Here is a 26,919-nt window from a genome sequence, read left to right as displayed (position 1 = left end):
TACGCAAATTACGTTGAAAAGGTCACGCTTGAAATTTTCTTTTAGGCTTTTTAATATTAAAACACCCAGGATACGCACACGAAATGGCCATTTTAAACGATAAACTGACACAAAGACATTTGAATATGTGTATATGGTCCTCCTTCCGCACATTTGTAAACACTGACTCGGTACTTCTGTCTACGTCAAGTGTGACCTTTTCAACGTAATTGCGTATTACGTGACGTCACGAACGCGCATCACAGAACAGAGCAAGGCAAGCATTTGTGCTTATAAAACTTAAACTTTTTAATTTATTTTTTAAATGACCGATCGTTTCGCTAGATAAGACCCTTATTCATCGTCTGGTATCGTTTAAAGCCCTTTGAAGCTGCACTGAAACTGTCATTTGGACCTTGAACCGTTTGGGGCCCATTGAAGTCCATTATATGGAAAAAAATCCTGGAATGTTTTCATCAAAAACATTAATTTCTTTTCGACTGAAGAAAGAAAGACATGGACACCTTGGATGACATGTGGGTGAGTAAATTATCAGCAAAAGTTTTTTTAAAAGTGAACTAATCCTTTAACATTAATGTGGTATGAAGCAGGGCAGGGCCAAGAGTTTGGGACATTTTTATCATGCTTATATGCCGTAAGTGCTGAATTACTATTCATACAGGTCACTTTCTTTGACTATTTAATTTAAATTGTGGGGTAATGCAGCACTGTTTTACTTGGTCAAAACAATACATTTGAGTATGTTGAAAGTTATGCTATAGCGTTTACGCACATTTACTCTGTGGCTGGTATGAGACACTTGTTGCACACTGCAGTAAGCTGGATCGATATTAGAATATCGTATAAATAAAAGCTGAATGATTTACAGTGTTGCTAAATGGCATACAAATAGGTGGAGATAATGCTGTATTACTGTTACTAGAAATAAAGCTTTTTCCGATTTATGTTATGTTAGCCACTTGACAAAATAGTGTTGTCTCTGAGGCATGGTACAAACATGTTACTCGTGGTAAACAAACAATGTTCAAACAATGTGACTGACCGTGTTGAGCTATATAACAATCATTAATTTATGTCAATAGGTATCCAAACAGCTGCTCACTTGTCTAGTAAAACACAAAGCGTCTTTGGTGTTTCCATGGTTTCTACGGAACGGAAGTAAAACCAGAAATCGAGGGTAAAGCAAATATGACGTCATTGACAAGCGACGCAATGACACGGGCCGTTACACTGATTAAAATTGCTGGTTTCTCTGGATTTAAACATTGTTGGAAACATTTGGGATAAGTACATAGACAACAAAATATATAGTTCTAGTTTTTTTTTTTTTTGACATTTTAATCCAAAAATTGTGCCTTTAAAGGGCACCTATTATGACTCTTTTCACAAGATGTAAAATAAGTCTCTGATGTCCCCAGAGTATGTATGTGAAGTTTTAGCTCAAAATACCCAACAGATCATTTTTTACAGCATGTTTAAATTGTCATTTTTTGGGGCTCAGAAAACGTGCTGTTTTATTGTGTGCCCTTTAAATGCAAATTAACTGCTGCTGCACGGCCCAGGGGGCGGAGCCTCACGAGCTCGCGCTCAGAAGAACCAGAAGGACAATCTCAACAGAAACTCTCAGTTGCGGTGTTCATATCGACTCGGAGTCGGACAATAATGCCCACAGAGCCAGAGAATACATGCTGTATGGACATAGAACAGGTATAGTTTAGTTTAATTATGGTTATAATTTATTTGTCATCTGCTTTTATCCACTAATACAAGCCTGCTGTAGCAAACCCCGTCCGAATGATGACCAAAATATACTGATGAGTTCATTGAAGTTTATTGTACATCACACAAAAGATGAGCGTTAGTTTTACTCCAGAGAATCACAGTAAGAGCTGAATAAACACAGTATAAGAAGTGAGCATTAAAGTCTTATCCATAAACTCTCTCTCTCTCTCTCCCTTTCATTATCATCAACATACACAGCGAAGTACACAAAACACTCGTTACAACTAACAGTAAACAAATATACACACCTTTTCAGTGGGTGCTAAATAAACTGGTAAACCTTATATCCGTAAAACGACTCGATGAGCTGTGATAAAGAGCGCGCTCACACTTTCATTTCTGCCGTGATCAGTAACGTTAGTCCTGTCGCTCTGGAGACTGTGAGCTGGATCACAAACAGTACTGATCCATCCTTGAGTAACAACGAGAGTAAATGAAGACTGCTATGTTCATTCTTACATCCAACAACAACACACCTCAATCGCTTAGGAGACATTCTTGTCTACAGCTGCTCAAGCGTCGAACAATGGCGGACTCTGTGTCCAGCTCACTCAGGGCGGGTCTAGGCTCAAACTGAAGTGTCACTCAACAGTCGTGGGAGGGGCCTGTGCAATTCTACGTCACATTGCGCCGAATCTGAGAACAGCTCATTCTGAGACAGTGCTTATGATTTATTGAGATTGTAAAAAAACCACTGGGTGGATTTTTATCATTCTAGGGTGGTTTTGCTCACACACTGCCAACACACATTTATGTTCAAACACCATGTAAAAGTGAATTTTGCATAATAGGTGCCCTTTAACATTAGTTAATGCATTAACTAACATTAAGTAACGGACAAAACATTTGTTACGGTGTTAGTTAACCTTTGTTAACTTTAGTTAATAAAAATACAACTGTTCATGGTTAGCTCATTTGCTGAGGTCAATTAAAAATATTAACAGACACAATTTTTTTATTTTAATTATGTATAAAATTTTGAAATAACATTAACTAAGATTATTAAATCCTTTAGATTTTAATTGTCGTTAGTTTTTACTAAGGGTACATCATATAGTTAACTAATGCTAATGAATGAAACCTTATTGTAACGTCTTACTGAATTTTAAATGGCAAAACATAAACGAAACAGAATATAAAATGTATTATTATTTTGGCCTTCAAATATTGTAATTAATACATTATGAATTATAAATATTTAATATTTAAAACATACAGTATGTGACAACTTGCCCCAACTTGTAAACTATATTGTCGCCCAGCTCTAATCTGCTAAATGAAACTATTAGCATATCCATGAAGATATTAAGATATTATAAACATTAACATAATGATTTTTGTGAAGCTGCTTTGAAACAATGTGTATTGGATGGACAAATTTTTTACAGTTAAATATGATAAAACTGAAATAATCAGAAATAATCAAATAATTTGGCCCATCAGCTTACTTCTGGCATTGCTAATCAGCTTGGTCCCCTCTCTTCTAATATGCACTACTGTGTTAAAACCTTTGGCGTAATTTTTGATTCCACATTGTCATTTGATAATCAGATTAGTGCTGTGGTGAAAAGTAGTTTCTTCCAGTTAAGATCAATTGCCAGAATCAAGAGGATGCTTTCTAAGAAGGACTTTGAAATGGTAATTCATGCTTTTATCACATCAAAGTTAGATTACTGTAATTCCCTTTTTTCTGTGTTTGACTAAATTATTGAACGTCTGAAATTGGTGCAAAATGCAGCAGCCAGATATTTGGCTGGCACTAGAAAACGTGCACATATTACTCCTGTACTTGCCTCCCTACACTGACTACCGGTCAAGTTCCGTGTTGATTTTAAAATTTTGCTTTTTTTTATTTTAAAGCTCTAAATGGATGTGCTCCCCAGTATATTTGTAATCTCCTTACTCCACATACTACCTCTAGATCTCTTCGGTCATCAAATCCATTTCTCCTCTCAGTCCCTCGTTCACATCTTAAAACTAAAGGTGACTAGGCATTTTCTGTGGCTGCTCCTAGGCTCTGGAATAGTCTTCCCTTTCACATAAGATCTTCCCCTTCTTTTCTATGTTTAAATCCTCTTTGAAGACTTATTTTTATTCTTTGTTTTAATTCTGTTTGAGGGTGTATAATTTTCATTTCTCCAATTGGTTTTTCAGATGTTTTAAGTATGTTCTTTATTTGTTGTACAGCACTTTGGATTCAACATCTGTTGTTTTAAATGTGCTTTATAAATGAATAAACTAGACTAAACTAAACTGTTGTGAAAAGTGCTATACAAATCAATTTGCTTTGACATTTATGAAAAATACTCTCATTCAGTATTCACAATTTATTTCTCTCTAAAATCTAATTTAAGAATGTTTTGAAGGCATTTGCCATTAAAAAACAAACAAAAACAAAACCATTGTTAAAGTAATTTGTGCAACCATGTTTATGGAGCCTTTGCAACATCTAGCGTTTATGGCTGACTGTTTAGCTCCCTCTAGTGATTTATTTTCATTTTTATGTCAAACATTTGTAACTATATGCTAAAAATGCACAATAAATAAATAAATAATATTAATGTGGATTTAATATTTCAAATCTGTAATATTGTCCATTCACCTTCTTTGGAAGCTGTCAGTCCAATATAACTCCATACTATAACATACAAACAGCTGCTTTAGACACCAAATTATAAAGAAATGGCTTACTCATTAAAGTTTGACATATGGGAATACAGCCGTGCAAGCAGAAGGTTGATTTGCATATCCTGTCCTATTGGGAAAACAAAGCCGGTATGGATGTGCCCATCTGTCACTCAGGATGATTGACATTATCTCAATAAGCATTTTATGATGCACGAATTGAATAATTTTACATCTCCCCAGAGAACAATTGGAAAGATCAAGGGTAGACGCTCAACTGCTTCTCCAAGCCCCCTGTGAACCAACCTACCTGCTCAAATAAAGTACCATCAGACAAAACAGACAGTATAATATACATGACTAAATGTTTCCATCCAGTATATTTAGTGTTAAGAAATACTACCTGCCATTTTATTTGCATGCTAGTTATCTTTTTTCCATCCACCAAAGACACAAAAGCCTAGTTTCTCAGTAATTCAAGGCTTCTCATTTTATGTGACAATTCCTTTAATGGGGAACATACCTATTCATGTTAAAAGAAAGAAGAAAGAATTTAAATGTATAGCCACATACCTCATTTCCTACCCAGGATTTAATACTTCATGAATGTTTCATTATAATAAATTAGAAGTACTTTACATTTTCATACTTGTCATTTCCACAGTTTCCACAAATTAATTATAATCCCTCAATGTTCTAAAAGCCCTCATTAAAACGCTGACATTCATTTTCTCATCAAGACAGACATAAAGGGCAGATCACAGGGCCAGCAAATGAGCAAAAGTAGTACAAGGACAATGAAGGCCTGGACCAGCGACATCACAGACTGTGATCAGATTAAATACAAGACTCCAAGTTAGTTATTGAGGTCATTTTTCTATAGATGTTTCATTTTATGTATCTACCTAATCGCCAACATAACCATTGGCTATACCTAATATATATAATAAAGCAAAATCCTGCATTTGGACCAAGCCTGGTTCCGAAATCACATCACTGAGGGTGCTACGGAAATTAGTGAGTATTTTTGTCTCGTCCATTGCTATATATGGTTATTATTATCACTATGTCAATATGTCATTTATATGCGGATGGGCCTATGTATTGAAGCTTGTATGTGGCTGCTGGTCAAGCATGGAAAACCAAAAGTTTTATTCAAATTCTGAATATATTATAGGGCCTATAAATTATTAGGCTATATATCATAGAAAGCACACAAAGAGCACTCGGTTTAAAATCACTAAAAAGCAGTCACTCAACTCAATTCTACACAATTTTACAAAGTTCCGTTATAAACAATGAAGCTGACTGCACAGTGAATTTCTTATTCACATAATGTCTACACACTGTTATAGTGAGAGGATTTGCGAGCGTGCAGAACTTTTTTACAGAACAGTGTTTTAAAGCGGTGAGTGGATTTAAAAACCATTTTTAAGTGAACTTAAAAACCATTGCGTCAAGAAATCAAAAGACATGTTTGTGGTTGACTACATTACTCAACGTTGCAAAACACGTTGCAAATAGAAACCTTTGATGCTCAGAGCTCAAACACAAATACGCACTGGATCATTTGCCAACTCTGTTTCGCTAATATGCTATTATTACGCAGAAAACAGAACCTAGACCAGTAGTTATGGGCAGCGTTTCTGTCTAAAAGCAATCAGAAGCAGCAGCAGACCCAGACAGTGATTTAAAGTGAGGCAATTCCACACTATTTCAAGTCTGTTCCCCTCGTTCGGAGGGGGGTACATGGATGTCCATGAGGGTGCCAGGCCTGAGCCTCATCTCCAGCACTACACACACCATCAGTTGTCTGATGCTAGACTCACTTACTGTAGACAACCTGGCTAACTGCTAGAAGTTCCAGAGATATACCAGCCTTAATTCGATCCAGTCAACCAAGTCACCATCCAGTCATCCCTCGTCTTCTCGTCTAAGCTTGTAGGGCACGTGACACCTGCAGTATATAAAAGAGTTGAATTGCATCAGTTATGGTCTATAATTAAAACATATTAGATTATTATAGGCCTAATGAAATCGAGAGTGTGAACAAGTATCTATTCCTAAGGATTAGGTTGTGAATCTATAAATGTTCTTCTCAGTTAATGCAGCAGGAGACTTTAGCAGATTTTTTTATTCAATTTGATCACATTTTAATAAGGTGTTTTGTGACCAAAATAATATTTTAATGGAATAGCCTACATTATTTCAGTCACTCAGAGCCACTTGTTACACCCTGTGCAAAAATGGATCAGAAAGCACCAATTGAAGCACTGAAGGAAATACAATTAAAGTTTTATAGCTAGACCTTACTCAGAGCAGCGCCATGACAGGTATGAAAGCCAGGCTGTGAGGGATAGACCTACCGTGTGTTCAATGGTATATCCTCTGTGAAAAAAAACTGTATAAAGCTCCTAGATCACTTATATTTTCCACAGCTCATTGTCTGGTGTTTTTATCAACTGAAATTTCTCGGAACAATATTGGTTTCGTCAGCAGAACAATCCTGAAACAACACATTAAATAGGCCTAACAGTAGCCTACCACCCACTGAAGAAACGTACCTGTGTCTCTCACAGCCTCGCTTTCATTCCTCTTAAAAATCAAAGTTGGTGCTGCTTTGAATAAGGCTATAGCTAGACAAATTCGATATTTTTGTTGCACTTTTATGATATCACTATTATGGTGTCGATGCTGTGCGCTATTTTTGTGCCATTTTGTACTAGTCTAAAACACCAGGAGGCGCTTCAGCTCAATGCATTCAAATCGTGCTACAAACATTAGCACAGCACAGGTGCCACAGCGTTGTAAAATATAGCCCGTGTCATTTTTCCCCCCATTTACTCTAGCTTTTGTGTTTTCTTATTATTATAGATTCTATGTTAAAGATTCTGTGGCATTAGCTTGGACTTTCGTTTAAATTAAACGTAGTTTAATTAAATCACAGACACAAGGTAACCATAATCCATTTCGCGATCATGTATTTTTACTTATCGTATGCATTCATTCATTTAATATAATATTTTATTTTTATTTAGACTTCTTTTATAGTTTTTTTCTGTGTGTGTGTGTGTGAATATATTTGATATATTCAGCGGGCACACTCTACATCCCATCTACATTGTATCAGCGAAGCTGGCGACGCGACAAAACTAGAACGCTCCCTCACTCGTTTGCAGTGTAACGGGACACTCAGATGAGCTGTGTGATGTCACAGGAAACCCGTTACACACACTCCTTTGCTGCTTCAGGGGCCTCAACTCATCACCGAGAACATCTCCCAGTACACACTACACACTGCCACAGCGGACAACGGAGGACCGATCAAACAAGGTAAGAGCGAGAATTTATTAATTTATTAATTAACACATGTCAACATGTAGATTTCGGCTACTCTTACGACGCTTATTCCCTTTTCATGTTTTCTAAATAAACTCATTGCGCACTTGCGCAACCTTTAGTACATCCTGATGCCATTGCTCAGAACTGAAATAGAAAACTTATTTAAATAATTTTTTTGAACTAATTAAACTCTGTTTCATTACATTCATTACGCTGACAGCCAGATGTTAGGGTAGTGAATCACTCTAAATTGCATGGTTTATTAATTTGCTTGTTATTGAGGAACCTTTTAAAGCTTGAAAAGTTCAGGTATAGCCCACCAGTTTAGACGAAATCACCTTTTTCTAGTCAAGACTGACAGTTTGGTAAATTATCTTAATTTCAATAAAATGTTTAAATTGTACATTCATCAGTGTTCAGAGTGATAACATTTGCAATAACATTTAAACATTATACAACAATAAAACTGCCATTTTCAAAATACTAACAGTAGTGGCAGACTGATTTATCGGTTATTCTGTCAAAATAATCAATAGCCTTGGCCATTTTAAGGTTATCATCGGCAGTGCTGATTAATTGTGCCAGACTGGACAATTAACTACCGACAGCTTTGTCTCTGTGTGTGTTTATTTAAATTGGGCAATTATTTGCTGCTATTAAACTATAATTGTCAGAATTACAGTCCCGGTGACACCCTAAATGCCACCATCTGCCACCAAAAAATAAAAAAATAAAACCCTATCAGCTGGCCACTAATTAACTTTGATGTCTTTTAATTGAAAATTAAAGTTTGTTGCTGTGTTCTGAATAATTAATATCTCGAACACTTGATTAAAACATAATAAGTATAAATAAATACTGTGAGCACAAGTTTTAAAGAAGACCAGTTTTAAGAAAAATCATAATAGTGTAACATATTTTCACTGGACTTGTGTTGGAGGGTTTTGACCATTCATAATATTTTGACTTATATTAAGATTTGACATACAGTATAACTGTTATATAGATATAAATGTTTATTGCTTACACAATTTATATTACATTTTAAGGATTTTATTGTTTGTTATTATGATGTTAACGTGGAATGCGCAAATTAAGTTTATGGCAAACCTTTTTAAAAAGGCTTGCGATTCCAGCTATATTGAAATTTCTTTAGAAATGACTGAATGATTTTAGTCAAATTATAACTATTTGAATTTAGCCAAAGTTAATATACACATCATTTCTGCTTAATACCACTTTGTGCTGTGTCATTTTAAGATAAATCCAATCCATATAAGTGAAGAGTGGAAAAATTGTGTGTTATATCCATGGGTGTATCCTAAACGGACATGAGTTAAACTAACTGTCATTGTGCTTCCTGATTGAAGGTCTGGAGGGTGGCTTTTTGTGACCAGGCCCAGTAGAGAGAAAGTGAGGGAGGGAATCGAGGGTTTGGGTATGAGAGAGAGGGGTTTCTGGGAATGTCACATCTATAAACCACTCCTTTAGCTTTACAGGAAGGGCAAAAAGTTATCATGTTTCGGCCCTCTGTTTTTTCACCAAGTTCTGGGGTCATCCAATCATCCAAAATGTCTAGGAAAACACTTTATTTTCACATTCCTTTTGGAATGACATGTGATTTATGCCTGTACTGCCAACACCTGAATGGTACAAGATTTATTGCTGTTTTTCCTCTCTTAAAGTTTTATTAAGTAGTTTTATGGTCTGTTTTTGTATTTCTTTCATCATGTCACTGTATTTTTAAAGTAGATGAACAGCGGTTTATTGTGAAAGAAAACGTCAAGAGAACGTTCAGCCGATTAAGAAATGTTATTTATCAAGGCACACTTAATAGATGCGGCTACTATTTCATAGTTCCACAGACAGTCATCAGCCTTTTACATATGTTGATCGAAGTTAATGAAGAAACCTCACTATAACCTCTACATTTCCTTCTGAGCTTTGGTTCTCAAAGTATTCAGTGTAGAAAGACAATGTTACCGCTCTGATATCTTTGTATATGGGCAGCTGACGAATAATATGTTTATCAAGATTGTAGGTGCAAATAAACTGTCCAGTGAAATGACTAATTAATTTTGCGCAGTACACTCTAAAAAAAAGGTTCCAAAAGGGGGTTTTCACAGCAATGCCATTGAAGAACCATTTCAGGTTCCCCAAAGAACCTTTAAAGAACCATGTTTTCTTAGTATAAAGAACATTTTAATAATCTAAAGAACCTTTTTCCTCTACAAAGAACCATTTTGTGCAATGGAAAGGTTCCATGGATGTTAAAGGTTCTTTATGGAACCATTTATGCCAGTGAAGAACCTTAATTTTTAAGAGTGTACAAATATGTAGTTCTCACTAAATGGCTGCCTGATAATCTGGAATGAAGGACTGAGAGTGGATCTGTCAGGGTCAACGCTGATGACCCAAAAACACTTAAATAGCTAAATAGACAAATATTTTCTGCAAATAGAACAGGCACCAAATTGGCTGAACTAGAAACAATTGGACACACACTGAAGAACAGTGATCATGATGTTAGGATTACAAATGACGCAGTTGACTACTGTTTTCAAACAGGTTTCCCGAACACTGGGTGACTGGAGAAAGGTCCGGCCCCAAACTCATGCCATTGTTTGTGCCAAGATTATGTTGAGCTGGCTGGGATTTTCAAATCAAGCAATACTGAAAGTATCTCAATGTTTACACTCTTAATAGAGACATTCATTAAGCTTTGAACTACAACAGTCTTGACTTGTGCGCTTTTCTGAATGAAATAATCTACAGACTCTGACCTACTAATTCAGACAGAAAGTCTTAGTCATTTTACAGAAAACAAATTTCTGGAGGAGTAATTTGTTATAGCTCTCATTCTGGACAGAAAACAAGGCGTACGGTGTCCCACCAAAAACATTTGGTGACTTCAGCCACAGTAAAAAATTTATGACAGGCAGTCACTGCATTTAGAGTAGATTACATCTAACCAAGTGCATTTTAAACAAAACAAAAAGATGTTTGCTTTAAATGAAAAAATAATAGATATGTGGTTCAAAATAAAAAAAAAATAGGTTGTCAAACTTAATAGAACTTGTTCACAGTTTATGTGGTAACACTGCTTAGACACCTGTGTCAAATTGAGTTGGTTAAAAAGTGAACTTGGATCTGAGAAAAGCTCTTTAATTTGTTTGCATTTTTAGTTTTTATTGCAGTGTATAATTCAAGTGTGGTTAAACTTTCTCCCTATTAAGAACTTATTTTCTCTTAATTATGCTGCATCATCCGATCTGCCATATCAGGAACAAATAACAAATTAATTAGTGAAATGAAAATTAAAACACTATTATTTATTTATTACTTGTCAGTCCAGAGCAGAACATACATCTCTCTAAAGTGCATCATAAAGGGCAGATTAATTCTTCCTCATTTAATGCAGTTTCATGTTATTAAAACAGATAAAGCAAGGTGAACTCCTTATACAGTATAATACATTTAGTATTATTTATGAATTCATATATTGGTATCATTACAGTAGTGAGACAAAAAGTCTTGCACAGAAATTTCTTCAAAAGAAACGATAATTGCCATTTTGCGTCAAGAAATGTTTTCTATCCAAATGGAAGTTATAAAAAAAAAACACACGTACGTTAATTCACTTTGTCTGGACTTCTGGGAAGCATGTTCATTTTCAAGACTAAAGAAAAATCCAAATGGATAATTTTCCACATATGAGTCTAGTCATGTGGTTTCGGGTCCTCATCCAAGCAGGAAATGTTTGGAGGCCGAACAAAAGAATCACATGACGTTTCAGCCCCTTGGCCATGGCCATACCGACAGGTATTAATTTAAAAAGGAAATAACAGCAGAATCAAGGCAGATGTTAAAGATGTTTTGGAATGCTCTGATAGTTCCACATGGAACACCATAAAAAGAATAAACCGGGGTTGTGTATAATCAGACTGTAGTCCAGGATGTCATAAAATATTAGCATGTAAAAATAGTAAATTCTGTTTGCGAGCAACTTTATTGTGGCTATAATAGATCTTCCTAAGCTTTGAAGCTGATTTGTGATGTTATCTGTATCGAGCAAGCCAAAACAGCCATGGTGAACCGTGTAATGTATGTTTAATGATGCCGCCTTGCCTTTTGTGGTGATTATCGGCCTCCTGATGGACTGAACTTTTATGTAAAGCAGACTTTGATTCCGCCCCCCTTCTCCAACTTAACAACAGTGCTATTACTGCACTCCTGGGAGCGGAATGGGTCGACAGTTCACCTGGCTCTAATGGCTTGTTTTCATGGAAATGAAAATTTACCAACAGAAATTCTTTTGGGAAATCTCTAATTTTGTTTTTATTTTGGCTCACCTTCTATACTCTTTGTTTGGTTAAGAGGTGTAACGATACCTTCATGCCACGATTCGATACATATCACGATACTGAACTCACGATACAATATTATTGCAATACTCCAATTGCAAATGTCCAAACACAAAAAAATTTACCATTGTTTAAAATGCTAAATTTGATTTTACATTGGGGTGGAATTGAATATGTTTTGACTTGGTGCTGGTAACCCAATGCACAGGACAATGGTGACTCCATGATTCATGATTCTGAAGCTGAAAAAACATAATTATTTTAGACAAATATGCTTGCACTCTTTCACTGACTAGATACAGTACATTTAAAATAATGTAGGCCTTTTTACTTGTAACATTTGGCATTGTCAGGAGCCACAAATATTGCCCCATTGTATTATTATACTTTTATATTCAACATATAGTGGTTTAATGTAGTACTGACACTAAAACTCTGAAAACTTGAATTTTTGTCAAATTTTGGGTGAACTATACACAATACATATTGTCACCATTCACGATACATAATGTTGCAGTTTTGTATTGCGATATATTGTGACACGATATATTGTTACACCCCTAGAAATAACCTAAATCTGCTAGCAAAGTGTCTGTCCATAACTCTATTTTTTGGATGTACTGTATAATATTCTCTGTTTGCTTTCAGCTGAAGCATTCAGATCATTTGGATACACAAAAGCCAAACAGTGGAACCATGTTTGGATGCTGGATTACCTCATTTCTCTTACTGTTGGCAACCTCTGAGGTATGTTTGTCATAAACAATGTTTTATAAACGTTATGTACAGGTTTATATCATTTTATAAGGGAACCCTCAAGTTGTTCTAAACTTGTATTAATTTCTTTCTTGTGCTGAACACAAAAGAAGATATTTTGAAGAATGTGGGCAGTTTCTGGTCCCCATTGACTTCCGTAGTAATTTTTTAAATATAATATGGATGTCCCTGGTGACCAGCAACTGTTTGGTTCCCAACATTCTTCAAATTTTCTTTCCTTATGTTCAAAGAACTTCAGAAGAACAACTTGAGGGTGAGTAAATGATGACAACCTTTCATTTTAATCCCTTTAAGTATAACAAAAGCAAGAATTAAGGTTTATGTATCTGCCATTCTCTATTGTTCATCAGCTACTGTCATTGTCATCTCTTTTCTTCATATTTTTCAACAGTTTTTTGTGGTGGTCCTCTCAGAGAACAACACTGGAGGTACGGCACAAAAGAGTCCCCATGATTTAGACTTCTCTCGCCACAATATTTTGAACGCCCAGTTTGAATGTTTCCAGAAGATTATGAAAGACACGAATCACAACAAAACAGGTGAGAAGTTCTTATTTTACAAAGATTCTTGACTATAAGCAATGGCTATAAACTATGCTCAGACATAACGTTTGTTGGATCTAGAACAATATTCAGAATCTCAGATCAGCATCTTTAAGTTAAGCCCATTTAACCTTTTAAACAAGACGTTTGAAAGCGTTCATGTAGGTTTTGTCTACCTAACAGTTTGGTTTTTATAATGATTTTTTTTTATCAAGACTTTTGCCATTGTACTTGAGCAAAGGCCTGCTAGTCATGGCAGTTGTGGAATTCCACTGAAAAAGGGAGGTTTATTTTATCTCTGACTTGGATGCTCGTAAGAACATTAGGGGACTTAAACCGCATGATGTTTTGTCACATCATCCTGAAAATTACGGGAAAGCTCTTATGTGAAAGGATGATTGAATGGAAACATTCTGTGGTTCATTGCTGTGTATGAGACACAAGTTACAGTTGAAGGACGACAGATGAAGCTTGACACAAGGGGAGGAGGATGTTCCATGACAGATGGTAAAAGCTTTTTGGCAAGGACCCCGAAAACTGACGATCTAGTTGGAACGGAAAGACCTTCCTAAAATATAATGGCACATATAGATTTTGTGTGTAAAAAAATGGCACCTTCTTTTTCGCACCGTTTTTTTGCAAACTTCAGTCACAGTCATTTATATCATCACTGTACTAAGCCAAAACAAATGATTAAACTATTATTTGTAAAATAGTTTTACTTTGTGATAAGTTTACAGTGTATCTTTTCTCTACACATTTTTTTAACCTAATATTATAATAGAAACATTTTAATACATTTGTATTGTGCATTTAGCTTCTTTCCATGTGAAAAAACTCACTAGAAAGATACATGTATTATTGATATTATTGGGGGGGGTTTAGTGTCTGTAGTCTTATTTTATTTTTTTATTTTTTTATTCTACTGCAGTCTTGTTTGAGAAGACAAGAACCAGACACCAAATACTAAGACCCTGCCAAGATATTTTATGTGGTCTTAAAGTCGGCATGAAACGGAAGTTGTGATTAGTGTTTTCTTCCCTATTGTGACACATATGAAACAGCTTCTCAAACAATGTGGGGCGGGACTTGATTTTGTCCACTAGGAAATGATTGGTGGTTGTCCCACCTTCACACCAGTAAACACATTATCAGAGAAGATGCAATAATGTCGCTACAAGAGGGAGGGGAAGCTATTTTGATTAAGGAATACGATTAAGGGCAAAACATTTTTTTAATAAAATTAAAAAACTGCAATAAAAATAAGATTTGTCAATCTTGATTTCATGGTGACTTTAACCCTTTATAGGGCACTCATTGAAATACTTGGAAATTCTAAATTTCAATCATAGAGTGTTATTGGAGGATATTATAAGACTTCTAAACATTTGTGAGTTTTTAAAAAAAAATACTTTTTTAGGTTGGAAATCAAGGGCAATGAAGTTACCATATATGGTTCCTCGCCAGTCTAGGGTAATGTTTTTCCCTTAAAAAGTGTATATATAAAAATATAATAAAAACACATAAACTTGTTACAAACATAAAAATATTTATTTAGTAACATTTTAAATTATTATTAGGAACATTTTAAATTAAATTATTATTAGGAACATTCATTAAATTAATGAATAGGGTATTCATTTATGGTTTGTGCTCCTAAGAACATCTAATATGATTCATATTTTATAAATGCACATTTGTGCATTTATAAATGTTATAAATAAATGTATACATTTATAAAAGATCTGTACTACTGATCTTTGGTATGGTCAAGTACTGGTGGTACCACTTATTTTAGCAGTAATAAGTCTCACAGTAAAAAAAAAACACCAATACATGGCATTTAACTATGATAAAAACTGTTTCAAGGGCATAAAACTTACACATAAAGGGTAAATATATAATAAGAAGTGCAAAATATCATTATAAGTATTAAAAACTGTTATAAAGGTCATAAAACTGACCAAAACCACACATATTTCAATATCTATGGCAATATAAAATGTCTATAAATGTGTTACGTTTCCCACTGGATCACTTTATAATGTTATTCAAACCTGTGATAACATCCAATGCACTAGTAAATACTATTGTCCTACGTTATAATCATAGACTGTGGTTATAATGCATTATTTGTAGAAAAAATACCCTAGTACGGCTTTTCTATACGCATAGGGCGTATGTCTAAATATGGACATTCTCTAATCTTACCTGAACAGGGCGTATGATCAAATATGGTCTCACCATTTTTCATGCCACAAATGTCAATACTTTCAAGAAATCTATGCAAACAACACCTATCTCAACATGTTGCACAACTATTCAACCATAGAATGTGTGAGTTTCATCAACTCACAATTTTTTGTTTTGAAGTTATTAGCGCTGATGTGGGAGTAGGTAGTAGCGCATAACCTCACTTTCCAATATCCGGAACGACACTGAAGTTTGAAATGGTCCGCGCAACTTCTGATTGGTCAGATGCCATCATGTGACTATCAGTGACGTAGCCTGATCTTCGCTGATTGGCTAGGAGAAATCTATGCGCTCATATGACAACGCAAACAGGCAGGGGAGACTCAGTTTGAATGCGCGATTAAGTTACCAAATATGGTTCCTCGCCCGATAAAGGGTTAAGAAGTCTTAAAACCAATACCACATGATTTAGATTCCAACTATGAATTTATTAATAACTGCAAATGACTCTATTGCAGATGGTTCTATGTGTAAACGGACTTGGGATGGATGGCTGTGCTGGGAGGATATGAACGCAGGATTCACTTCAGCCCAGCACTGTCCAGGCTACTATACTGACTTTGATACCTCAGGTGAGTCCCACGTAAGATTTTTATCTTGCCGTTGAATAAAGGTTACTTCTTATACATAAGCGTGTTATTCAAAGCCTGACTAACTGATTAACAAATTGTTCTTTAACAGAAATGGCGACGAAGATTTGTACTGATTCAGGCCATTGGTTCATTCACCCAGAGAGTAACAAAACATGGACGAATTACACAGACTGTAAGCACAAGTCTAATGATCACAAAAGGGTGAGCTTTACATTGTGTTCTGGAGACCCCAGTTGTCCGTTCTATCTTCATAATTCACACACTTCTGCTTTACACACACTACCGGTCAAAAGTTTGGAATAATTCAGATTTTTCTTAGTCTCTTATCCTCAACAAAGCTATTTATTCGATTAAAGAACAGCAAAAACAGCAATATTGTGAAATATTATTAAAATATGAATGTGCGTGCAGGGAAAAGTGGTTGACGATAAGTCTGCTCTACCTGTTGATTATAATTTTGTTCTTTCTTTTATTTGTAATGCTTAAAAAGAGACAATCCCTCATGTATGAGGAGTGTGTTGCCTGTGTATCTGTCATTAAAAGTGTGGAATACTGACTTGTCGTTGTCAAACTCTCGGATTCCATGGATATCCGTGTAAAGTGTTACAAGTCTTCAGATTTTTTGTGTGTTTTTGAAAGAAGTCTCCTATGCTCACAAAGGCTGCATTTATTTGATGAAAAAACAAAAAACAAAAAAAAAACAGTAATACTGTGAAACATTATTACAATTTAAAATAACGGTCATATTTAAAGCTGAATTTTCACTTTTGACTGGTAGTGTAATTTTTTTTCTCTTGCTCATATTGAATGGTAAATTTTGTATATGTAACTTTTCTTTTTCTTTTTTTTTTTTTTTAGAGCGCATTTAATCTTTACTATTTGGTTTTGATTGGTCATGGATTGTCGCTGATATCTTTGTTTACTTCCCTGGGGATATTTTTCTATTTTAAGTAAGTCACATGAAAAAAATCTGATTGCCATATCATAAAAACGTACCTCCCTTTTCACCCAGTCTAATATAGTTTGCTGTTTTTTTCCCACTCAGGAGCTTAAGTTGCCAAAGGATAACTCTACACAAGAATCTCTTCTTCTCCTTTGTGCTGAACTCGGTTATAACCATCATCTTTTTCACTTGTGTTGCAAACAACCAAGAATTAACCCAAGCCAATCCAGTAAGTGTACAAAATAATAAGAATAAGAATAGTAGGCTTTCATGTCATGCACAATATGACCAGGAACGTGTATCAAGAAAGTGAACGGGGCCATATTAACACATATTGATGTGTTTTCTCCCAGGTGAGCTGTAAACTGTCCGTGTTTATTCATCATTATCTCCTGGGTTGTAACTATTTCTGGATGTTGTGTGAAGGGATCTACCTACACACCCTCATTGTGGTGGCAGTGTTTGCTGAGAAACAGCAACTCATGTGGTATTACCTTCTAGGATGGGGTATGTTTCTTTAATCAACTTCCCAAAATGCACCAAAATAAACTGGATTTCTGTTTGATCAATGTTGCTGTTTCATTAACATTTTTAATAATTGTATCCTTTTCAAATGTTTTCCAGGCTTCCCGTTAATACCTGCACTTATACATGCAGTGTCCCGAAGTTATTACTACAATGACAGGTGAGTTAAATCCAAAAGACATGACAAGAAATGTAACAATTCTGATCTTGCTTAATGATTCTGGTTCCATAGTGATTCCATTAAAGGGCTAGTTCACCCAAAAATGAACATTCTGTCATCATTTGCTTTTTTTGGGTGAACTATCCCTTTAACATTTCTTTTGAGGAAGCATCCCTCCCCCTTTATAAGTGGTTGTAGTTTTATACTGAGCAACAGTACTATTTTTTTTATATTACCATCATTTTTTTTATCATATAGAATGCATATGTTATTTAAAGTTACATATACAGTATAAGTATGTCTGTGTGTGTGTGTGTTTATATATATACTACCCCTCAAAAGTTTGGAATAATTTAGATTTTGGGGTGTTTTTGAAATAAGTATCTTGTGCTCACCAAGGCTGCTTTAATTTGATGGGAAAAAAATAGTAAAGCTGTGAAATAATATTACAATATAAAATAACTAAAAATGTAATTTATTACTGTCATGGCAAAGCTGAATTTTCTAGACTTCCCATCATCCCATCCCATCTTCTGTCAGGAATACACTGACCAGGCAGAGGCTCTGTAGAACATCTTGTGAAATCATAGCAATGATGTCACTGAACATTTAATGAAGTATTCATGCTTTCATTGGTTCTGCTTTCTGAACTTTTCTCACACTTTTGTCCACAGCTGTTGGATAAGCTCGAACACTTCTCTGCTCTACATTATTCATGGGCCCATCTGTGCAGCCCTGTTGGTAAGTCTGATTTCTTTTTATTCTTGCGTTCTTTCTCTAATTTGTTTTCTCACACTTTATCTCTCTTGTTTATCTTCTACTCACCCTTGCCAATGTGTGTGTATCTGCATGATCTTGTTTCAAAAAATCAACTTACGCTCTGGCATTCGGCCATTTTTAATCAAAGTGCCCCGTTCTCTTTGTTGTTTTTGTTGGGCTCATAATGTGATATATTATTATACAGCCCATAAAATGCTTGGACTGACTTCTGCAATGCTGGAATTGCCAGTTTAAAGCTGATTTTGTGTCATTATAAACTGTTATTGCTGTTTACAGGGCCATTTATACATTCAGAATGGTACTTGATGATGAATATAGACTGGGTCAATGACCAATTTTCAAACTATTTGGTCCACCACCAATCTTAAATATATATGGTTATAGACCTTATAAACCGCTCGTTTTTAAATATTCCAGGTCTACTTGACATCCGCTTCAAACATTACACCGCTCATGACAACTTTCGTTAACTCTACAACAAGTAAATCCACTTCACCAGCTAATTACTCTTCAACAGCAGTGATATAGAAATAAACAGAGCTACCACCAAATGGAAGTTCAAACACACAATTCTAAAGATGAATGCGCCTGTTTCTCTGGCACATAATGTTTTTTTATATCTTTGGCTCTTTATATGACAATTTACAGGTATTATGACAGACTATAACATAATCCAAACTTTAGAATTCTGCTTTGAATCCATGATAGAATGTACAGTGTGGCCAAAATACTTTTTGAGGTACTGCAATTATGTTTCTCTCTCTTCATAGTTGCTCTTTTCTCTGCTTGTTGTCCTTAGGTTAACCTCTTCTTCCTTTTAAACATTGTGAGAGTGTTGATCACAAAGCTGAAGGTGACCCACCAGGCTGAATCCAGTCTGTACATGAGGGCCGTCAGGGCCACTTTAATCCTTGTACCTCTGCTGGGCATTCAGTATTTACTGCTGCCCTACAAACCCAACGGACGGCTCGCCTCCGAGATATTTTTGCACACAATGAACATACTATTGCATTACCAGGTAGGTGTTGTCGACATCAGGCAAGGGATCAAATTTAAAATGATTTATCAGTTAATAACGTATTGGTGCCTTACACATTAATTAATCTATCTAAATGTATTTGTTTCTATGTAAAAAGTGATACCTTTACCTATTTATTAATTAATTAATACACTAATAATTATTCTGTTCATTTTCTATTTAAGTGGAACACATACACATTGGTTTACGCTAGAAATATTCTGTAACTGAGGACTATAAAATATATTTTTCCCCCCACAGGGCCTTTTGGTTGCCACTATATTTTGCTTTTTCAATAGCGAGGTAAGCCGTTTTTTCCCCCCTACAATTTCAATGCAATGTTTTCCTCAAAGCATAAAGATATTTGGCATTATACTTCATATATTCTTCTCTTTTGTTTGTTTAGGTGCAAGGTGTTTTGCGAAGGCACTGGAGCCAGTACCGCTACCGCATGCAGTTTGGCAGCACATTTCCGATCACAGACCACCTGCGTTCCGCATCCTACACGGCCTCCTCCATGACAGAAGTCCATAGATGTTACAGCATCGACAGCCACATGGAGACTCTAAACGGCAAGAGTTTTCACAATCTGGAGACCACCATTCTCCGATCAGACAACCTGTACATGTGAGAAACGCTTTGACTTCTGGGAGAACAGCCTCATGGAGAGCACCACTGACTGAGATGTGTGCCTACTGGACAAATATCGGGACACTTTGGACTGTAAACCCCAAGAAGCCTTTCCTTTTTCTCTACAGGCTTCATTGATCTCCAGCTTATGGATGGAAACTGGAGAATATACTGTATTTTAATTGGAATATTAAAGTCACGTGAACATTTTCCATGGTGATCCAGTGAAACACTATGGAGAACCTCACACATGGTCAGTCTTTCTGATTTCTTTGATTGAAATGGAGGTCAAGTTGGATATTCTATGACCTGAAGAACATACGTTAATGAAGCTTTATTCTGTATGGCACTGTGTTGATTAATTGAAGGTTGAGCCACCCTGATTCATTGGATGATGGTTGTCACATATATGGATCTATGGATTATTCTGGCTCAAAGAATCTCTAGTACAAGAACGGAATAAACAATGGAAGACACAAAATCACTAGGATGTGATTCCAGAAGATACTGATGACCTCGTCCTGCTCTTTTTGTTCATCCTGAACTTCATCTTGTTATCAGTTATGAGATTAATTTTATGTGAAATTTTAATCCACATACAGGGCAATATTGACAATATATTCTATATATGCTAAATGTTTTGTTGTCTCTTAGGAGTACTGAGTTTGAATATGTATATATATATATATAATATTTGTTTAAAGAAACCAAAACAAAATAGAGTTACTGTCATTAAAATCTAGAGTCATTGTAAACATACATTTCCCTGCTAAAAGACTATCAGATCTTGGATAGATTAGGATAAACCAGTCTGGACTAGCATGTCAGTTCCTGCTGGCCTGACACATCCTTTCAGCAAGGATATCTTATTCACTTTTGATTCATCTAAACATCTTTCTTAAACTAATTTATCTGTAGTTCATATGAATCTTGGTGTAGGTGAGTCTTGTTCTTCAAGGCCAAGTTACATAGCACTTGTGGGTTTACAGTTTTTGGAGATCTGCAGATCTACATACAGATGAGGTCTCTAAGTGTCTCTATGTCTGGAACATACAGATGCGTTTAGCGCTTTTTCAACTGTTGTTTCTTAAAATATGTTATGTGCACATGCTGGATAAATAAACATTCCTATTTTGAGGTGTAAATGCATTTCTACATCTGTGTCTTATGCATGTTTGCATGGTTGTACTACGTGTATAGAAATATTGGAAAAACATTACAATAAGGTCCCATTCATTAACATTAGTTATTGCATTAGTTAACATGGACTAAGAATGAGCGAAATATTTTTTTTACATCATTTATACAATTCATTGTTTGTTCATGTAAGTTCACAGTGCATAACTATTGTTAACCGATAAATTGTAATAAATGTTGAAATTAACATTAACTAAGATTAACAAATGCTTTAGACCAGTTATCAGAACTTTAGATAATGTTCTGGCAAGGTTGTCTCAAAGTTATGAACAAATATTCTTCCAGTAAATGTTAATACAATGTTTGTACAAAGTTATCTGGTATGGTTTCATAATGTTCTCAAAATGTTAGCACAAAAACATTATTGGTCATGGAGCATATCTCCCTCTGATGTTTTAGTTGGACGTTTGTCTAACATTTTAGATTGTCTTAGTTGTTTTATAATGTTCAGAGAAGATTCAAAAGTAACATTCCAATAATGTTTGAAGAATGTTTTCTTAATGTTCGCATAACCAAGGAAAAAAAGATTTAAAACAACTGTCTGTTTTAAATGATCAGAGAACATTCCGAAATAATATTTTCATAACTTAATGGGAACATATTTTTGTTAGCTGGGGAAGTATTGTTCATTGTTTGTTCATACTAATTAACTAATGTTAACAAAAGAAATCTTATTGTAACGTGTTACCAAAATATTTAAAGCTTCAGTAGGGCTTTCCTTTCTTTTCAGACATTAAAAAGGTTCAGTTCAAGACTGTTTGTTTGAATCTGATGTTTTACAAAAAACTGATATGATAATATTGGTTAGTCATAATGACACCTGGAACATTTCAGACGTATAAATCTGTAAAAACGTACTTCTTTGATCACTGTTTTGAAAAGAATGTTGAAAACATTGTGTCACTGTAGATGTACTCTGATGAAAGTTTTCAGGTATCCTGCTGAATAGATCAGCATGAATATCCACTTGTTGCTGTAGTCAGTTACTATAACTGGATAAATTTAGATTATGTCAGTCAGCTCTGTTCCTGTTTATTCTCCAACTTCCTATATAAATAATCATATTCATTTACATAAGAGAATTATGAAAAGCTGCTTTTCAGTCATAATTAACACATATGCCTCTACAAATGTGACAGATATTATTGAGGTAAATCTTTTATATAGTTAGCGCATTTCCCACTGGAGTACTGTTTTTAAATGTGTTCTGTTAAAGGCAGCAGATTACTAAAGATACTGTTGGAGGTCACTACACAAAGGGATATGTGACTGCTCCAACAGGATGTGCAACTTCCTCACTGATACACACATACAAGCATGCACACACACTGTGGAAAAAAAAGTTGCTGAAGTAAACAGTGTGCAGCTGACATGTGTCTCTGCCTCGGGGAACAGCACAGGAAGAAGCCTCGGATTTGGTGCTGCCACACACTATGGGGTCTCTCTTCTCGCTCACTTTCTCTCTAAATGTGTGTGTGTTATACTGTAAAATCTGCAGTTATCAAAGTTTGCAGAGATTGATGTTCTGTGATTGTTTGCATTGGTTCCATATGCGGTGTAGGGGCTCAGGGGGAAGGGCCCTCCCTTGTCATCAGCTCTACTCTCAGAGGAATTGCACGCATAAGGACCTGAAGCAAGTGCAGGCAATGGGCCTCAAACCATTTCCAAGAGAATAGTTAAAAATATGTTTTCACTTGTGAATGAATCATTTTAAATGAATCATTGAGGGAAAAGTTAAAATATCATCTTCAAAATTACAATGAAAACCCTGCTTAACAATGTGGAGCACTAATGCGCACCTTTACGCACATGACCCTAGCAGATAAATAATTGATCCTTCTGTCTAAAAGTAGCAGTAGATTCTATGTAGAACTTTAAAGTACGTACAGGGCAGAAAGATTAACTCTCCCATTGATATTAGAGTGGGAAGAGGGCAGTTGGAAGGCAGCCAGATTAATGGACTCACAAATTGTGGTAATAAGACCTTGGGAAGAAAGGCCGAATTAGTTCAAAGAACGACCCCTGAATACTCCGGTAACCAGCGCAAGCATGACTCACTAACTGACAGGGCATGAAGCTCACCGACATGTTTAGCGGAAGCAACAGCCAGAAGAAACGCCACTTTCAAGGACAATCACAGGGACACCCAATGGTTCAAATGGTAGTGCACAAAGGAATTAAAGTATAAGTCCCACACAGGAGTAAAACGAACAGGCTTTCGATTCCTTGCTCCCTTCAAAAAACTACCAACAAGGTTATGAGATCGCAAAGAAGAACCATTAACTGGAGCATGATGAGCAGATATAGCAGCAACATACACTTTTAAGGTAGAAGGCACTTTGTAGATGTTGTAGGAAACTCAGTATTTTCGGTATAGTACAGTGAACTGGATCAATTCCTCGATCCTCACACCAAGAAGAAAAAATCCTCCAACAAGCAGCATAAAGCTGGTGTGCCCTGGCATTGCCAATGGTGTTGATTACTGCTAGTTCACAATCCACTAACAGTGCACCCAAATGTCGTGACCCAAAGCTTTAGACGAGCCGGATCCAGATGCCAAATTTGGCATTCGTTCAGCTGAGAGAGGAGGCTGCCATGGTTGGCCCTGCAAAAGATTCAGAAGAAGAGGAAGCATGGCCTGGCTGGCCATCGAGGTGCTACTAAATGTACCCTGTATTTGAAAAGGAACATTTGGTGTAATGTCTCCCATAGCAAAGGGTTAATGCATCCTATTCCAGTGGGCTGGACGTCCAGCAGCAATAAGTGGTCAGTTCTGACACAAACAGATCCACCTCTTTCTTGTCGTATCGCTGCTTTCAGCTGCACTACATCCGGGTGAAGCCTCCATTCCCCCAGATGTAGCAGATCCCTGGACAGAGCATCCGCCACTTGATTGTCCGCTCCTGGGAGATGAATCGCTCTTATTAAACCCAGTCTGAGGATCTTGCAAGTTAGCTGTCAAGATGCGAGAGACCTGGTGCCGCCCTGATGATTCAAATGAAATCTTCACAGCTCTTTTTAGTTGCACCGAGATAGTTAGGGGGAGGGGCAAGGTGCGTGCCTAGAGAGAGGGAGAGAAGGGAGGGGGGAGTTAAGACGCCTCCTGATACCTGTGTTTCAGGTTGTAAACATTCAGTGAATAAACAATTACCTTTTGGGGTGTTTGTGAACTGAATCTTTGTCTCCTGTACTTCTTCTATGGAAGTGCACGATGCCAGTCTGAATATACAATTCTGATTGACTGGAAGATGTGCAATAAAACCATTTAATGCTCAGGTATTTCCAAGTCAGTTTAATCACCATTCTATATTAACGCACTGAATGCACACAGATGCATACTTCACTCTCGCTGTTTTCATTGAAGCACACACACATACATCACTCTAAAATCACGCTGCACACACACAGAAACATTCAGAAGCACACAAACTGTGACTTTTAGTAATAAAATAGCTTTGGGACTTAATCACTACATTATATTTCTCAGCAACGAGGGGGTAACATCGCTTGTTTTGAAGTAATTCAACTCAGATTCTTTTTTTAATAGAGAGAGAACAGACAGGTAATTCACACCTGCATCTCTCATCTCTCTCTCTTGATAATTAATTCAAATATATTCTATAATTCAATCATTAAAATAAATGTAATCTTACGCACTACTTTATCTCTGTGTCTGATTCAAAGCGGGCAGAATGCTATCTAACAAGCCGTAACTGAAAACCGTCCTTTTTAGCCTTCCGCTGCAAACATCAATAACAGCTTTAAGTTGTCAGTGCAGACAAATAACCATGGTATAAGCAGTTTAAGTAATTTTTTATTCACGTCGGGCGGTTCTTTGCCTCCACATCAAATCTTTTTCAACTCGAATTCATTGTGTTGACCAACAGAAAGCTGTTTTGCTTGAAAGTGACTTCTGTGTGAGCTGTGCTTCATAAATCACTAAGCTATTGAAAATAGACAATGGACATTTTTTGCCCATAAAATTTCACCAACATTTTGCTAATGTGACCACAATCTACCATCTAGAGCAGCTTTTGTTTCAAACATGTCTTAGATGACTAAAAATGTTTCCTTTAATTATAGTGCAAAATTATAGTGTAAAAATCCACATACAATTAGAATTAGCTGTTTGTAATCTATTCACTAAGAGTTGATTAAAGAATGGAAAAGAACAGCTTCTCAGGACAGAGAAGCTGTTCTTTTCCATTCTTTAATCAACTCTTTTGGCAGAGGACTGCATCACTTCCCTTTTCTATAATTGTTTCTGCTTGAACTTCTGCACCCATCCCGCATTCACAGACGTCTCTGACTCTTCGAGAACACTCTGGTTTCACTGGGCCAACAGTCATAGACATTTAACCCAAATGAAGACAAATAGTTTTGATAATCTAAAAGAATTTGTGAATTGGCTGTAAGAATTCAGAAAAGTTTAGAGAGGTAAAAAAGCAATGAACAGCACATTATCAAGTTTGTCTGGTGGCTTTGTCTTTATTTATCACGTGTTTAGTTTATGCTGGTGATGTCATATAATATTTGTTTATTGAGAGCTTGTGAAAATGATTTATTGCTTTATTGCAATGTTCTCATTGTGAGAGCCTTCCAAATATTGTGATCCAAATACTAGAAAATTCTTTGTTAAAACCACAATCATTCATCATCGTCATAACAATCCAGCACAGTCCGTCAGTAGCCTACGTACCTAATTCCATGAAATTTAATATGTGAGATGGTTTGTTTTTATTTTTTGTATTTTTAGTTTTAGTTTCACTGTAATTTTTAAATTACTCATTAATTTTTTCATGACCAATACTTGAGTCAATTCTTGCTGGTCTGGGTAACAGGATCATACTGCTTAAGCTCTAATTTCATAAAAACTATAACAGCGACACATTCTGAAATACCTTTTGTGTTCATACTACTCACTGTTTATGAATGATTGAGTAATTGTAAGGATGAAGGTGATATCTGAAGCTCATCAAAAATAAGCAACAAAGTTTGATAAGCAATCTTCCTCTGATTGTGTGTGCTTACTGGCAGTCTGATCTGTATTCAAAGAACACTGATTACTAAGCACCCAACTCATTGTTCGGTTAAGAGGATTTAAAAGTGTTCAAGTTTCCTGCTAGATTCTCAGTATTAATTAATCCATTTATGGTCCGTGCACTGAAGCACTGAGCATTTCCCATGAACCTTGAACATGATTCACTCATTGATTTCATCTTTATAACCTTGCTAAGGTAAAGTAACACATTTTGTTAAAAAAAAATGACAAATTGACGCCTGAAAGATGATATTACATTCAATAACCCAACATAAAGGCATACATAGGAGTATTGTAGGTTGAAAAGTTAATTTAAATTACAACTTCATTACCAGAGTACAGTATAT

General features: G+C 35.8%; 2 protein-coding genes across 2 annotated transcripts in view; one reads left to right on the top strand and one right to left on the bottom strand.

The window, feature by feature from the left end:
* Nucleotides 1–6,364, bottom strand: part of gulp1b (GULP PTB domain containing engulfment adaptor 1b) — a 121,595-nt gene extending 115,231 nt beyond the window's left edge. The window contains exon 1 of the mRNA XM_079882666.1: nt 6,294–6,364. The gene's annotated coding sequence lies outside the window, so the exon portion shown is untranslated. The remainder of the gene's footprint in view (nt 1–6,293) is intronic.
* A 1,224-nt stretch (nt 6,365–7,588) lies between these two features.
* Nucleotides 7,589–21,476, top strand: calcrlb (calcitonin receptor-like b). Its single transcript, XM_079882664.1, has 13 exons — nt 7,589–7,740; nt 12,762–12,860; nt 13,282–13,429; nt 16,144–16,257; nt 16,367–16,479; nt 17,137–17,228; nt 17,324–17,450; nt 17,575–17,728; nt 17,846–17,906; nt 18,581–18,647; nt 19,486–19,704; nt 19,966–20,007; nt 20,111–21,476. The coding sequence occupies exons 2-13, from the start codon at nt 12,810–12,812 to the stop codon at nt 20,333–20,335; spliced, it is 1,413 nt and encodes a 470-aa protein (XP_079738790.1). The 5' UTR covers nt 7,589–7,740; nt 12,762–12,809; the 3' UTR covers nt 20,336–21,476.
* The last annotated feature ends 5,443 nt before the right edge of the window (nt 21,477–26,919 follow it).

This window comes from Squalius cephalus (assembly GCF_949319135.1).
Source record: "Squalius cephalus genome assembly, chromosome: 10".
Classification (NCBI taxonomy): Eukaryota; Metazoa; Chordata; class Actinopteri; order Cypriniformes; family Leuciscidae; genus Squalius; species Squalius cephalus.
Note: the sequence above shows the minus strand (reverse complement) of the source record. Positions and strands in the feature narration are given on the sequence as shown.